Raw genomic sequence first — 17,784 nt, 5'->3', positions numbered from 1 at the left:
TCTTTAAAATGAACAATAGAGCAGCTCAAATAATAAAGAATGTCGGCCTTGAACATCGCACTCTTTTAAAGAATTATCTATATGAGATTAAATTGCAACAGTGAAACTAAAGCACAGATGTGAACTTTAAGGAGCACCATGGAGGTGAAGCAATGTGGATGGAGACGGTGAGGACGCCGACACGAGGTGAAGCAATGTGGACGGAGACGGTGAGGACGCCGACACGAGGTGAAGCAACGTAACCCATGGCATTGCTCTGTGCATGCAGAAACTGGTCAATGTGTACATGCTTTTTTGTGTATATTTTCACCAAAATATGTTTTAAAAAGACAAACGTTTTTAAGGTTTAGAGAGGTTTAAAAGCAATAAAGGCCTGAACTAATTTCGTATCTTTTTCATTCATTCTTAACTTCCTGATCACAAATTAACTTGATCCTTAACTTACCCACTGATTTGACTGGAATTCTTCCTTCTTACCTTTAAGACCTTACTTTGGAGTTATGGTCACTTTGGAGACTGGGTCTTCGGGAATAATTTAACATCGCATTTTCATTGGAGAGAGGGAGCTTCTTAGGTAATGATACTATTTTATTTCTGAATCTGGATGGGGGTTATATAGGTGTATTCAGCTCATAAAAATTCATTAAGCTGTTTACTTGTGATTTGTGTACTTTTCTGTGTATTTGTTATACTTCTATAAAAGCTATGCTTAGAAAAAAAAAGAATCAGTGGGTACTTAAATTGTGCTTGTTATGTTTGAGAGGAAGAAAAGAATACTGACCAACTTTGATTTGTTAGATCACCTTATAGTTAGCTAACTATGCAAATGATCTTTGAAACTAGCACTGGGAAAAGAGTAATGTGGAAAACTTGTCAACTTCACAAGTAAGATTAACTGACACAAGAGCAAGAACAAGGACTCAAACATACCAACGATCATGAAGATGGTGCAGGACCAGGCAACCTTTTGTTCTGTCTTGCTTGGGCTCGCCATGAGTTGGAGCTGACTTCACACAACTAAGGACAACAACTTCTCTATCTTGGCCTTTTGTGAGACTGCTGAGGGACAATGCCCTTAGAGGTTCCTAGAAACTCTACTGTTTCATTGAGAGGATCTATGAGGCACACCTTTAAACTCCATAGGGGACCTTTCTCTGACTGAATGGTACTCTGAGGCACCACATCTAATCTTCCTGAAATCTTAACAACAGATTTTATAGTCACATTCCAGCTTCATGTTTGGACCATGTTTTCCCAGAAGTGCTCTGGACTTGATCTATGCTTAGAAGCCATTTCTTAATTTTGGTATCATCTGCTATGTGGAGAGACAGAATTTTCAAGACCATCGAACCTTTTCTTTTTTTAAGCCTTTTTATTTAACACTCCTTTAGTTTATCTCTCTCCTCTCACATTTTACCACAAGCAGCAAAAAGAAACTGGGTGGCATCTTCTTCAGTCTTGTTGGAAATCTCCTTAGCTAGATCACCTGGTTAGGCCCATATTTACTTTCTGTATTACTGTTGTTAAACATCCTACCACTACATAGTAAGGATCTCCAGTTTCAAATAGCATTTACCCTATTTTCCTGTCTTTGTAAATAAAATTTTATCGAAACACAGCCACACCCATTCACTTACATTGTCTATGGATGTTTTCAGAGTTCAGTAGTTACAAGACAGCTCTTATGACCCATAAACCTAAAATATTTACTCTCTGGTCCTGTCCAGAAAAAAGCTGGTTGACCCTTGATCTATAACAAATACATTCAGATAATTAATTTTCTCTAATTACTATTAATCTGAAACCCACAAGTTTTGTTACACAGTATTTTTATTCCATCATTTTCAATTATCTTTAAATTTTCACTGTGATTTCCTCTTTTAACCATGAATTATTTATGATTCAATTTCTTCAACATTTTATTATGAAATATTTAAAACATTCAGCAAATTGAAATCATCTTTCACTGAATTCCCATGTACCCACTACATATATTCTACCAGTACCATTTTACCATACTTATTTTATCACTCATCTATCGATCCACTCTTCTTCCCATCCATAAATCCATCTGCTTTTTTACATATTTTAAATTAAACTGTAGACATCAGTATACTTCCTTCTAAATACTTATTCATGTATTAACTAGAGTTTAATATTTATTTACTATTTTTATCTTTTGATGAAAAATTTATAACAAAATGTACAAATCTTAAGTGTGCATTTGCAATGTTCTGGCAAATGCCTACACCAGTGTAACCCAAAACTCTATTCATGATATGGACCATCACCATCACCCTAGAAAGTTCCCTCATGCTCCTTCCCAGTCAATCCTTGTCCCCACCCCTCCAGAGTTAACTTTTCTCATTTTCTTCCCAATACTTTTTTGCCTGTTTTAAAACATCATAGAAATGTAATCATAAAATATGTATTACTTTCTTTTTGTTCTTAATTGTTAGGTACTGTTAAGTCAGCCCCAACTCATAGCGATGTTATGTACAACAGAACAAAACACTGCCCAGTCCTGTGCCATTCTCACAAGCATTGCTATGCTTGAGCCCATCTTTGCAGCCAGCGTCAATCCATTTTGTTGAGGGTCTTTCTACTTTACCAAGCATGGTGTCCTTCTCCACGGACGGTCCCTCCTGGTAACACGTCCAAAGTACATGAGACAAGGTCTCATCATCCTCACTTCTAAGGAGCATTCTAGCTGTACATCTTCCAAGACAGATTTGTTCATTCTTCTGGCAGTTCATGGGATATTCAATATTCATTGCCAACGCCATAATTCAAAGACATCAATTCTTCTTTGGTCTTCCTTATTTATTGTCCAGCTTTCACATGCATATGAGGTGATTAAAAATACCATGGCTTGGGTCAGATGCACTTTAGTCCTCAAAATGACATTTTCGCCTTTTCACATTGTAAAGAGGTCTTTTGCAGCCGACTTGCCCATAGCAATATGTTTTTTGATTTCTTGACTGCTGCTTCCATGGGTGTTGATTGTGGATCCAAGTAAAATGAAAACCTTGAAAACTTCAATTTTTTCTCTGTTTATGATGATGGTGTTTATTGGTCCAGTTGTGAAGATTTTTGTTTTCTTTATGTTGAGGTGTAATCCATACCGAAGACTGTAGGTTTTGATCTTCATCAATAAGTGCTTGAAGTCCTTTTCACTTTCAGCAAGCAAGGTGTGTCATCTGCATATTGCAGTTCGTTAATGTGTCTTCCTCCAATCTTGATGCCCCATTCTTCTTCATATAGCCCAGCTTCTTGGATTATTTGCTCAGCGTACAGATTGAATAAATATGGTAAAAGGATACAACCCTGATGCACACCTTTCCTGATTTACTTTTTCTTACTGAGGATAATGTTTTTGAGATTCACCTATGGATACATCAGTAGGTCTTTCTTTTTTATAGCTGAGTAGTATGCCATATGTGAATATAGAAGTTTGTTCATTCATCCTTCTAGTGATGGACACTTAGGTTGTTTCCAGTTTTTGCTTACTGCAAATAAGTTCAGTTCTTGTTGCTCAACATCCTCACCAACATGAGATGTTATCAGTCTTTTTAATTTTAGTCTTTCTGGTGCGTGTGTAGTGGTATCTCACTGTGGTTTAATTTGAACATCCTTGATGAGTAGTGAGATTGAGCACCCTTTCATGTGCTTATGGACCAGTCATATGTCTGCATTTATGAAGAGTCTCTTTAACTCTTTTGCCCATTTTTAAAACTGGGTTGTATGTCTTTTTTTTTTTTTTTATTCTACAGGTTTCTGTTTATTATAAGTCAAAGATATATTCCTTTTCCTAGAGGCACTAGAATGTGAGTTTCCTTGTGTGGTATTACTCATGTCATTTATTTATTTTTAATAATTTATTTTATTTTCATTATTGTTGTCGGGGGCTGAATTACAAACAACAGGAAGAACACAGAAGAACAAACACCAATTCAACAGTTTCTACATGTACAATTCAGTGACATTGATTATATTATTCAAGTTGTGTGACCATTCTCATCCTCCTTTTCTGAATTGTTCCTCCCTCGTTAACATAAACGTACTACCCTCTAAGGGTTGTATGTCTTTTAATTGAGTTGTTTTTTTTTAAGTATTTAGTTCAGGTTTTTTTTTTTTTTTTCAGGTTTATTGAGGGATAATTAAAGTACATTAAACTCGTATACTTAAAGTGTACAATTTGATCTGTTTTGACTTTTATATATACCTATAGCTATTATCAGAATCAATGTGAAAACATTTCTGTCACCTCCAGAAGTTTCCTCATGCTTCATCTTCCCCGCCTCATCTCCAGGTGACCACTGTCATTATAGATTAGCTTTCAGTCATTACAGATTAATTTATATATTCTAGAATTTTATTTTTTTTAGAATTTTATATAAATAGAATCACACATGTGCTCTTTTTACCTGACTTCTTTTACTTAGCACAATAATTTTGAGATCCATCCATGTTGTTGCTTGTTTAGTTCATTCCTTTTGACTGGTAAGTAGTATTCCATTGTATGGGTATGCCAGAGTTCGTATATTTATTCACCTAATGATGACATTTGGTTTTCTCCAGTTCTTGGCTATTATAAATAAAGCTGATATGAACATTTTTGGATAAATCTTTTTGTGGACATAAATTTTTATCTCTAGTGGGTAAAGAATACTGAATATACCATGGACTGCTAAAAGAATGAACAAATCTGTCTTGGAAGAAGTACAACCAGAATGCTCCTTAGAGGCAAGGACGGCAAGACTATATCACATATACTTTGGACATGTCATCAGGAGGGATCAGTCCCGGAGAAGGACGTCATGCTTGGTAAAGGAGAGGGTCAGTGAAGAAGAGGAACACCTTTAACGAGATGGATTGAAACAGGGCCTAAAGCAGTGAGCTCAAGCATAGCAATGACTGTGAGGATGGCGCAGGACCAGGCAGTGTTTCATTCTGCTGTACATAGGGTTGCTATGAGCCAGAACCTACTTGATGGCACCTAACAACAACAGCAATGGGTAAATACTTATGAGTGAAGTGGCTGAGTTGTATTGTTGTTGCTGTTGTTGCTGTGGGGTCGGCTCCAACTCATGGTGGCCCCATGTAAAACAGGAGAAAACATTGCCCAGTCCTGTGCCATTTTCATAATTGTTGGTATGCCTGAATCCATTGTTGCGGCCACTGTGTATTTTTTTTTTTTTTCCAATGTAGGGGGCTCATCTTCTACCACTATATTAGACAATATTCTCTTGTGATCTATAGGGTTTTCATTGGCTAATTTTCAGAAGTAGATTGCCAGGCCTTTCTTTCTGGTCTTAGTTTGGCAGCTCTGCTTAAACCTGTTCAACATGAATGACCCGTGGCATAGCTTCCAGTATCATAGCAGCATGCAAACCACCACATTGCAACAAACTAGCAGACTGATGGTAGGAGTTGTACAGAAGGTATACTTTTTTTAATAACCGCCAAACTGTTTTCCAAAGTGATTTTGCAGTTTTGTCTTCCCACAATGTATGAGAGCTCCAGTTGCCCTACATCCTTACCAACACCTGGCATGCTAAGGCTGCTAAAGTTTTTAACCACTTTGATGGCTGTGAACTGGTGTCTTTACATTTTTTGAGTTATAGGAATTCTCTATATATTCTTGATACCAGTGCTTTGTCTGACATATATTTGCCAACATTATCTCACTGTGGATTTCTTATTCATTTTCTTAATGGTATAATTCAAATTTGAAGTTTCCAGCTAACATATTTTTGAGTCAGTTTTTAAAGTCAAGATTTCTAATTCATTTGCATTTTGGACAGAGACCATCATCTGAATGCCAGAGCTTTCTTGAAATTTTTTGGAACCTCCTTTGTCATTTGGTACAATCTCAATTTCATTATTGTACTATATCTACTTGAAAAAAAGGCATATTCTTTATCTTGAGGGTACATATGCTCTATACAATTTATTTCAAGCTTTACAATCTTTTTTGTTCAAGCACTCTGTAGTCTTTTTTTTTTTAATCACTTCTTGATAGAGATACGTTAAAAAATGTTCTACCATGTTTGTGAAATTGATAGTTTCTCCTCATAATTCTCTTTTTAAATTTACGTTAAATATTTAGAAGCCATGTTCTAATCCCTAGTTGTTATGTCAGTGTGCTAGGGTGTCTCTTTTTTTTACATTATGTAGTGACACTTTTTACCCCTGCTAATGCTCTTTGCCTGAGATTCTATTTTGTCTGATATCGACATTGCTATACCAGGTTTGTTTTATATATTACTATTTAGTGTTTTTTGCGATACGCATTTTTGAATCCTTTTATTTTTGTCATTTCTGCGTGGTTTTGTTATGACATGTTTATCATCAGGGGTATGTGGCTGGCTGATATACCCCCTGTTAGGAGATATCCTGTCATTTAGTTAGTTTAATTCAGTACGATTTATTGTTTATAACAATTGACACATTTGGGCTTCATCCTACCAGCTTATTTTGTATTTTGTTTACCATCCTTTCTCATTGCTTGTTACCCCCTTCCTTTCTAGCCTGTTGCTAGAAGGCAACTAACAACAACAGAAGTAAGTGTATTTTGCGCTTGGGGGAAAGGTAAATAGTTTGTGGCCAAAGGACAACAAATAAGTGTGTCCACAAATTATTTGATAGTCCTCCCTTCAAAAGGTGGGGCTTATTCCCCCTCCCCTTGAGTATGGGCTATACTTAGTCATTTGCTTTTAATAAATATTATTTGCCAGGACTAATGGTATATATTACTTCCGAGAGTAGGTTACAAAAGGCTGCAGCTTCCACCTTGGGTCCAACACAACTAGATGGTACCTGGCTACCACCACCAACTGCTCTGACACGGATCACAACAGAGGGTCCTGGACAAGGTTTGAGAAAAAATGTAGAACAAAATTCTAATTCATAAAAAAAAGACCAGACTTACTAGTCTGACAGAGATTGAAGAAACCTCGAGAGTATGGCCCCCGGACACCCTTTTAACTCAGTACTGAAGTGACTCCTGAGGTTCACCCTTTAGCCAAAGATTAGAAAGGTCCATAAAACCAAACAAGACTTAATAGGCACGCCAGTCCATGGGCAAGGACAAGAAGGCAGGAGGGAACGGAAAAGCTAGTAATGGGGAACCCAAGGTTGAGAAGGGGAGAGTGTTGACACATTGTGGGGTTGGCAGCCAATGTCACAAAACAATATGTGTATGAATTGTTTAATGAGAAACTAATTTGCTCTGTAAACATTCATCTAAAGCACAATAAAAAAAAATTAGCCTTAAAAAAAAAAAGGAAAAAAATAGGAATTTGGTGAAATACATATAAAAGTATAATATATCCCTAAATGTGCAAACTAAAACCATAAAATTCTTAGAAAAACAAGCAGAGTCAATAGTGCCAGACCTAGGTTTCAACAATAGATTATCTAACATAATAAAAGCATGAATAGCAAAAAACAAAATAAATAAATAAATGGGGCCTCATAAAAATTAAAACCTTTTGTTCATCTAAAGATTTACCAAAAAAGTGAAAAGATAAGCTACAAACTGGGAGACTATCTTCAAAAACCATATATCCCACAAGAATCTAATAACCAAAATATATATAAAACTTCAACAACTTATCAACAAAAAGACAAATACCCCAATCATAAAATGGGCAAAGAACTTGAATAGACATTTCACCAAATATGACATTCAGATGTCCACCAAACACACGAAAAGATGCTGAGTCATTAGCCATCAGAGAGATGAAAATCAAAACCACAATGAGAAACGATTTCACTCCCACTAGGATGGCTAAGATGAAAAAACAGAAAATAACAAATGTTGGTGAGGACTGGGGGAAATTGGAACATTTATCCATTGCTGGTGGGAATACAAAATGGTATAGCCATTGCGGAAAACTGTGTGGCAGTTTCTCAAAAAACTGAAACTAGAACTACCATATAATGCAGGAACTCTACTCCTAGGTATATACCCCAAGGCTTGAAAGCAGAAACTCCAAAAGAGACTTGTACACCAGTGTTCATTGCAGCACTATTCACAATAGGCAGGGAAAAGAAATCAAACACTTGGAAACTGAACAATACCCTGCTCAAAAAAGACTGGACTGTAGAAGACATTAAGGATGGAATAAAGAAATTCAGAGAATTCAATGAGAATGAAAACACTTCCTATCAGTACCTTTGGGACACAGCAAAAGCAGCGCTCAGGGGCCAATTTATATCAATAAATGCACACATCCAAAAAGAAGAAAGGGCCAAAATCAAAGAATTATCCCTACAACTTGAACAAATAGAAAGAGAGCAACAAAAGAAACCCACAGGCGCCAAAAGAAAACAAATCATAAAAATTAGAGCTGAACTAATGAAATAGAAAAAAAAAAAAAAATTGAAAGAATTAACAAGACCAAAAGCTGGTTTTTTGAAAAAATCAACAAAATTGATAAGTCACTGGCCAAACTGACAAAAGAAAAACAGGAGAGGAAGGAAATAACCCAAATAAGAAATGAGAGGGGCGATATTACAACAGACCCAACTGAAATTAAAAGAATCAGATCAGATTACTATGAAAAACTATACTCGAACAAATTTGAAAACGTACAAGAAATGGTTGCATTCCTAGAAACACACTACCTACCTAAACTAACACAAACAGAGGTAGAACAACTAAATAAACCCATAACAAAAGAAGAGATTGCAAAGGTAATCCAAAAACTCCCAACAAAAAAAAACCCTGGCCTGGACGGCGTCACTGCAGAGTTCCAGCAAACTTTCAGAGAAGAGTTGACACCACTACTACTAAAGGTATTTCAGAGCATAGAAAAGGGCAGAATACTACCAAACTCATTCTATGAAGCTACCATACCCCTGATACCAAAACTAGGTAAAGACACCACAAGAAAAGAAAATTATAGACCTATATCCCTGATGAATGTAGATGCAAAAATCCTCAACAAAATCCTAGCCAGTACAATTCAACAACGTATCAAAAAAATAATTCACATGACCAAGTGTGACTCATACCAGGTCTGCAGGGATGGTTCAACATTAGAAAAACAATTAATGTAATCTACCACATAAATAAAACAAAAGGCAAGAATCACATGATTCTATCAATTGCTGCAGAAAACGATTTGACAAAGTCCAACACCCATTCATGATAAAAACTCTCAGCAAAATCGGAATAGAAGAAAATTCCTTAAGATAATAAAGGGCATTTATACAAATTTTTTTTTTTTTTAATACAAAGCCAACAGCCAACATCACTCTAAATGGAGAGAGCCTGAAAGCATTCCCATTGAGATCAAGAGGCAGACAAGGATGCCCTTTATCTCTGCTCTTATTCAACATTGTGCTGCAAGTCCTAGCCAGAGCAATTAGGCTAGATAAAGAAATAAAGGGCATCCAGATCAGCAAGGAAGAAGTAAAAGTATCTCTATTTGCACATGACATGATGTCATACACAGAAAACCCTAAGGAATCCTCCACAAGACTACTGAAACTAATAGAAGAGTTCAGCAGAGTATCGGGATACAAGATAAACATACCAAAATCAGTTGGATTCCTCTACACCAACAAAAAGAACATCGAAGAGGAAATCACCAAATCAATGCCATTTACAGTAGACCCCAAGAAGATAAAATACTTAGGAATAAATCTTACCAGAGATGTAAAAGACTTCTACTAATAAAACTACAGTACACTTCTGCAAGAAACCAAAAGAGACTTACATAAGTGGAAGAACATACCTTGCTCGTGGACAGGAAGACTTAGCCTTATAAAAATGTCTATTCTACCAAAAGCGATCTATACATTTAATGCAATTCCGATCCAAATCCCAACCACATTCTTTAACGAGATGGAGAAACAAATCACCAACTTCATATGGAAGGGAAAGAGGCCCCGGATAAATAAGGCATTACTGAAAAAGAAGAACAGAGTGGGAGGCCTTACTTTACCTGATTTTAGAACCTATTTTACCGCCACAGTAGTCGAAACAGCCTGGTGCTGGTACAACAACAGATACATGGACCAATGGAACAGAATTCAGAATCCAGACATAAATCCATCCACATATGAGCAGCTGATATTTGACAAAGACCCCAAAACAGTTAAATGGGGAAAAGACAGTCTTTTTAACAAATGGTGCTGGCATAACTGGATATCCATCTGCAAACAAATGAAACAAGACCCATACATCACTCCATGCACAAAAACTAACTCAAAATGGATCAAAGACCTAAATATAAAATCTAAAATGATAAAGATCATGGAAGAAAAAATAGGGACAACGTTAGGAGCCCTAATACATGGCATAAACAGTATACAAAACATTACTAACAATGCAGAAGAAAAACTAGATAACTGGGAGCGTCTAAAAATCAAACACCTATGCTCATCCAAAGACCTCACCAAAAGAGTAAAAAGACTACCTACAGATCGGGAAAAAGTTTTTAGCTATGACATTTCTGATCAGCGTCAGATCTCTAAAATCTACATGATACTGCAAAAACTGAACTACAAAAAGACAAATAACCCAGTTAAAACATGGGCAAAAGATAGGAATAGACACTTCACTAAAGAAGACATTCAGGTAGCTAACAGATATATGAGGAAATATTCACAGTCATTAGCCATTAGAGAAATGCAGATCAAGACTACAATGAGATTTCATCTCACTCCAACAAGGCTGGCATTAATCCAAAAAACACAAAAGAATAAATGTTGGAGAGGCTGTGGAGAGATTGGAACACTTATGCACTGCTGGTGGGAATGTAAAATGGTACAACCACTTTAGAAATTGATTTGGTGCTTCCTTAAAAAGCTAGAAATAGAACTACCATATGATCCAGCAATCCCACTCCTTGGAATATATCCTAGAGAAATAAGAGCCTTTACGAACACCCATGTTTACTGCAGCACTGTTTACAATAGCAAAAAGATGGAAGCAACCAAGGTGCCCATCAACGGATGAATGGATGAATAAATTATGGTATATTCACACAATGGAATACTACGCATTGATAAAGAACAGTGAGGAATCTGTGAAACATTTCATAACATGGAGGAACCTGGAAGGCATTATGCTCAGCGAAATTAGTTGCAAAACGACAAATATTGTATAAGACCACTATTATAAGAACTTGAGAAATAGTTTAAAATGAGAAGAAAATATTCTTTTGTTGTTACTAGAAAGGGGAGGGAGGAAGGCTGGGAGAGCGACATTCACTAATGATAGCAGATAAGAAATACTTTAGGTGAAGGGAAAGACAGCACACAATAGAGGGGAGATCAGCACATTTGGACTAAACCAAAAGCAAAGAAGTTTCCTGAATACACTGAATGCCTTGAAGGCCAGAGTAGCAGGGGCAGGGGTCTGGGGACCATGGTTTCAGGGGACATCTAAGTCAATTGGCATATAAAATCTATTAAGAAAACATTGTGCATCCCACTTTGAAGAGTGGCGTCTGGAGTATTAAAAGCTAGCAAGCAGCCATCTAGGATGCATCAATTGGTCTCAACCCACCTGGATCAAAGGAGAATGAAGAACACCGAGGACACAAGGTGATTATGAGCCCAAGAGACAGAAAGGCCCACATGAACCAGAGACTACAACTTCCTGAGACCAGAAGAATTAGATGGTGCCTGGCAACAGCAGGAGAGCAGTGGCATGCAGACCCCAAATTCTCATAACACCAGACTTAATGGTCTGACTGAGACTAGAAGGACCCAGGTGGTCATGGCCCCCAGACCTTCTGTTGGCCCAGGACAGGAACCATTCCCAAAGCCAACTCTTCAGACATGGATTGGACTGGACAATGGGTTGTAGAGGGATGCTGGTGAGGAGTGAGCTTCTTGGATCAGGTGGACACTTGAGACTATGTTGGCATCTCCTGCCTGGAGGGGAGATGAGAGGGTGGGGGTGGTTAGAAGCTGGCGAAATGGACATGAAAAGAGAGAGTGGAGGGAGAGGGCAGGCTGTCTCATTAGGGGGAGAGTAATTGGGAGTGTGTAGCAAGGTGTATATAAGGGTTTTTGGGTGAGAGACTGACTTGATTTGTAAACTTTTACTTAAAGCACAATAAAAATTATTTTAAGAAAGAAAAATAAATAAATTTCTACATGGCAGAAGCCACTATAATCAAAATCAACAGGCAGACAACAAACTGGAAAAAAATATTTTTGAAATCATATTACAGATAAAAGACTAATTTCTCTTAAAAAAAAAAAAAAAAAGCACCCAAAAATCAATAAAATGTTAATAGCTTGATTTTTTTTAATAGCTATGGCTATAAATATGTTTTCAAAGAAGATAAATATTATTGTTAAGCATATGAAAAGCAACCTCCTTTATGAGAGAAATGCTTTTAAAAACTATCCTGAAATATCATTTTTTACCTGTCAATTGTACAATGATCGAAACGTTTGATCACATATGAGCAAGGAAGCGTGTGGGGAAACAGCCACTTTCGTACCTTGATGGTGGGGATATAAATCAGTATAACCCTTATGAGAGACAATTTGACAACATCCAAATTACAAATGTACATACTCTTTGACCTGATGCTTTGAGAATTTAAGCCACATATACTAGTATTTGTACATGAAGACATGTATTCAAAATACACTGTTAAGTGAAAAAAGCAAGTTACAGAAAAAATGTGTACACTATTAAAGCATTTGTATAAAAAAGAAAAAGAATACACACATATATAAGATATACATATTTGGTTATATATGAATAGAATTCCTATGGAGAAGTGTATATAAGAAGCAGATTAGATTGCTTGACTGGGGAGGGAGGCTGTGTGGCTATGTTAAGTAGGTGGTAGGAAGACCATGAAAAGAGCATACCTTTTGAATTTGGAACTATGTGAATATATCACCTATTAAAGAAGTAGAGTATAATAAAATTTTTAAAATTCAAAGGACTCCAATTGTTAGAACTAGTAAGAGAGCTAGTAACATCAGTACACTGATAATACCCCCCAAAAAAACCCAAACCCATTGCTGCCAAGTTGATTCCAACTCATGGCAACCCTCTATAGGACAGCGTAGAACTGCCCCATAGGGTTTCCAAGGAGCAGGTGGTGGATTCAAACTGCTGACCTTCTGGTTAACAGCTGAATGCTTAACCACTGCGCCACCAGGGCTAACAAATAGCCAACTGGAAAACACGGTAGAAGAAAAATGATTCCATTTATAAAGACAACAAAAACTAAATGTTATCTAAGCCATGAGGAAAATGACAAAAATATTGAAAATATAAAGGAAGATATAAAGAAATGAAGAGCTATACTATATTCATGGATGTTAAGATTCATAATCAGAAAGATGTCAATTTGCATAAGTAAATCATCAAATGTGATGTTATTCCCATCAAAATCCCAACAAAGTTTTTCATGAAGCTTTATAAGAGAATTCAAAATGTATAAGTTCAGTAAAAAGAAAACGCAGCTAAGATAACTTTGAAGGGAAAAATGTGGAAACTAGTAAAATGTGCAAATATTAGCCCTACCAGATAGCAAAAGTTATGATAAAGCCATAGTAATTAACACAGGATGTTACTGATGTGGAGATAGGCAACAATGCCAGTGACAAAGATGGAAAGCCCAGAAACAAACCCATGCAGATAGTTAAAACTTGGGCTATGCTGGTGTGGTGAAATGAGTTCCTTTATGTGGCCTTTTGCCTTGGTTCTTTAGAAAAACAGCTTGAGAGATTTTTCCCCTAAACTCTGATGTTTTCTACCCCAGAGGGTTTTTCACTTTTGTCCAGGTTGATTGACATTTTGGGGGTAAGCTGGAAGCAACTCATGGTTTGACACTCTTTTTGTCTGGCTCTGGGCTGCGGTCTGCCCCATGATTGGTATGCACCTTGCAGGGATTGGGCAAATGAAGATGAATGACTATAGCCTACTATGCAAATAAAGTGTCTGTGTCCTACAGAGAAGGGATTGGTCAGTTCGAGGCCCTGGTGGCAGGGCCATGCCTTGAAATTGACCAGGAGTTTGCTTATATGAAGAGGGAGGCAGACAGAAGAAGACGGAAGAAAGAACAGAGAAGAGAGAAGAATCAGAAAGAGAAGAGACAAGGGAGCTCCTAAAAGAGCCACAACACCAGCTGAGGACTGTAACACTCAAGATACCGAGAGGCCTGGAAGGGGCCCTATGGGAGAGTCAGTGATGACCACAGAAACCTGCTGCTAGGAATGCAGCTAAGAGAGCTGAACAAAACTGCTACACTGGCTATGAGCAGCATCAGTTAGCATGGAGGCCAAAGGCAGAGAAACCTGTTCTGAGGGAGCTGAAAGGAAGCCTGTTCTCAGGGGGCTGAAATGAAGCCTGTCCTGAGAGGGCTGACCGAGCCTTGTCTTGAGGAGGCTGAGAGGAGGCCTGTCCCGGAGGAGCTGGAAGAAGCCTATCCTGAGAGGACTGAAAGGAGGCCTGCATAGCTTAGATGGGATGTGGATGGCAGAGAAAAGGGCCTGCTTGCTTGCATGGCTGAGAAGGGCTGAGAGAGCTGTCCTGCACTGAAGAAGGGAGGAAGGTGCTCTCCTCTTCAAGGGAGCCTTCCAGACTCTGCCTACATACTTCCTGATCCTGATCCTAAGGTGCAGCCTGTTGAGCTTGATATTGAGTGGTACCTTGTTACTTAATAACTTAATAAACCACTTAACTGTAAGTATAGTTCATGAGTTCTGTGTGGCCACTGCAAAGGGTTACTGAATCCAGAGATGTAGAGAGTGCCGTGGAAGGGCCAGCTGGTGTCAGAATTTGTAAAAAAGTTGGAGAGTGGAGGTATGTCTGACCTCCACCTCACAGGAATCAGCTTTGGGCTGATCTTGGTCATTATCCCCCCTGAAGTCAGACAGGTTTTGGTGCTAGTACTACCATTTCACAGTTGGCTATCTCTTTTTATCTTCTTTATCTTTACAATGTTTTAACTTTCTACCAATGCTTCAGTTAGGCATCTGAATATGACCTACTTACGTATCATCATCATCAGAACTTAGTTCTAGTTGTTCTTCATCTAGTTCGATGCCAGAGGCCACTTCTACCTTATCTTCATCTTCTTTAGAAAGCCATTGTTTTAATGTTCCCACTGTTAAGACAGAGAAAGATAATGTGTAGCTGAGAGCAGGACATGGTTCCAAAAAAAAGAGCAGAAGCTTGCAAGGCTCCTTGAGGCCTAGACTCAGACTGAGCGTGACATCACTTCTACTGCATTCTACTGAACTGAGCAAACCACAAGGCCAGTGCAGATTCAAGGGGGCAGGGGAAAAATCCACATAATGACAGAAAAGCTGTGAATCTACCATAATCTACCCCTCCCAAAGGCATGCTACATCCCTGTGGTTCTTGGGGGTTAAAAGAGTGTTTCACTACAGTCTCCAGGAAGAAAATCCCTACCCATGGACAATCATTCTAAGGTTTTGATGTTCACTGAGAGCCAGGCAATGATAATACCTCAGGACTGCTGCTGGCCTACAGCAATTGTAAAACACCATTGATGTAAGCTGTATCCCAATCTCAGAAACATTAAAAAGGGAGGGTGGATATGCATCTTAGAATTGCCAAATTTCAGGAAACTAAGGCACAGAAGGGTGAAGTGGCTAGTCTACGATCATGTGGTAATTGGTGGGAATCTGTATCAGAACTGGTGCTCTTAACCACTATTCTAAAAGCTATGCCTTACTAAGGCACCTACTCGGACAGGCCACCACTGTGTTTTACTGACTATGCAAAAGCATTCAACTGCCATTCAACTGGGATCATAACAAATTATGGATAACATTGTGAAGAATGGGAATTCTAGAACACAATTCTGCTCATGTGGAACCTGTACATAGACCAAGAAGCAGTCATTCGAACAGAACAAGGGGATACTGTGTGGTTTAAAGTCAGGAAGGGTGCTATGCTTTCACCACTCTTATTCTATTTGTATGCTGAGCAAATAATCTGAGAACTAGATTATATGAAGAAGAACGTGGCTTCAGGATTGGAGGAAGACTCATTAACAACCTGCGATATACAGATGACATAACCTTGCTTGCTGAAAGTGAAGAGGATTTGAAGCACTTACTGGTGATTTAACTTCTGTTTTCATTTTGCACGGTTCATTTTTAAGTCCACCTCTTTCCTCTTGCATTTTACTATAAGCGGCAAGGAAAAACCATGTGGTCCTTTTAAGATCTTGCGTAGAAATTTAATCAGCCAGATATTCATGTTCATCAATTACAAATTCTACCTTCCACCAAACACTCGAACATAATTCAGACAAGTTCTTTGCCACTGCATAAAAAGCATCACCCTTCCTCCATTGTCCAATCACACGTTGATCATTCTGTTTTAAATCCTCCCCATAACGCCCACATTTCTGGCGACATTCTGTTGCTGGCGCCATATGTATTCTCTAAGACGATAGAGATTTTCTCCATAGTTCTGCTCACGTCCTTCTCAGCCCTCACCAGAATTGCCTTTGACATCCATAATTCTACCAATAGTCTCATCAAGGCAATCTAGGCTTTTACTATTTCAAAAACCAAACCCGTTGCCATCAAGTCAATGCCGACTCATAGCAACCCTATAGAACAGAGTAGAACTGTCCCATACGGTTTCCAAGGAGCACCTGCTGGATGTGAACTTGCCAATCTTTTGGTTAGCAGCCATAGCTCTTGACCACTATGCTACCAGGCTTTCCTTAAAATTCTTCCAGCCTCTACCCACTACCCAATTCCAAAGCCGCTCCTACATTTCAGGTATCTGTTAGAGCAGCATCCCACTCTTCCAGTACCATTCTGTCTTAGTCATCTAGTGCTACTATAACAGAAGTGGATGACTTTAACAAACAGAAATTTATTTTCTCACAGTTTAGGAGCCCAAAAGTCCAAATCCAGAACACTGGCTCTAAGGGAAGGCTTTCTAACTCTGTCAGCTCTGGAGGAAGGTCCTTGTCTCTCCAGCTTCTGCTTCCTGATTCCTTGGAGATCTCCGTGTGTCTTGGTATCTATCTTACTCCAGCTCTCTCTCTCTGCTCCCTTATTTAATCTCTTTTTATAGCTCAAAAGAGAGTGACTCAAAATATACCTTACACTGATCCTGCTTCATTAACATAACAAAAATAACTCATTTACAAATGGGATTATAACCCCAGGCACAGATGGTAGGATTTACAACACATATTCTGGGGGGACATAAATCAATCCATAACACATGGCTTGGGTCAGGAGCACTTTAGTCCTCAACGTGACATCTTTGCTTTTTAACATTTTAAAGAGGTCTTTTGCAGCAGATTTGCTCAACGCAATACATTCTTTGCTTTCTTGACAGCTGCTTCTGTGGGGAAACTGTGGTGGTGTAGTAGTTAAGTGCTACGGCTGCTGCCCAAGAGGAAAGCAGTTCAAATCTGCCAGGCACTCCTTGGAAACTTTATCGGGCAGTTCTACTCTGTCCTATAGGGTCGCTATAGGGTCGCTATGAATCGGAATCGACTCTATGGCACTGGCTTTGGTTTTTGGTTGTGTTTATGGTGTTAATTGTAGATCCCCAGAATGCGGGCTGGGTATTAAATGAGAGGAGAATTTACTGAATTAAGACCTTGGCCCAGCCTGTAGAAAATGTTGGTAAATGTTCCATGTATACTTGAAAAGGTGTTCTCTGCCATATTTGGGTGTAATGTTCTAAATATGTCAATCACGTCAATTGAATAAGTCTGGTGAAAGGATACAACTGACACACACCTTTCTTGACTTTAAACCACACGGTATCCCCTTGTTCTGTTC

At 38.3% G+C, this 17,784-nt stretch overlaps 1 protein-coding gene across 5 annotated transcripts in view; it reads right to left on the bottom strand.

Moving 5' to 3' along the window:
- Positions 1-17,784, bottom strand: part of NEK5 (NIMA related kinase 5) — a 167,343-nt gene that overhangs the window by 14,168 nt on the left and 135,391 nt on the right. For all 5 annotated transcript variants that reach the window (XM_049853314.1, XM_049853307.1, XM_049853308.1 and 2 more), the window contains one exon: positions 14,993-15,104. In XM_049853314.1, coding sequence (XP_049709271.1) covers positions 14,993-15,104 — 112 coding nt within the window. The remainder of the gene's footprint in view (positions 1-14,992; positions 15,105-17,784) is intronic.

Source organism: Elephas maximus, chromosome 14 (assembly GCF_024166365.1).
Source record: "Elephas maximus indicus isolate mEleMax1 chromosome 14, mEleMax1 primary haplotype, whole genome shotgun sequence".
In the NCBI taxonomy this organism is placed as follows: Eukaryota; Metazoa; Chordata; class Mammalia; order Proboscidea; family Elephantidae; genus Elephas; species Elephas maximus.
Note: the sequence above shows the minus strand (reverse complement) of the source record. Positions and strands in the feature narration are given on the sequence as shown.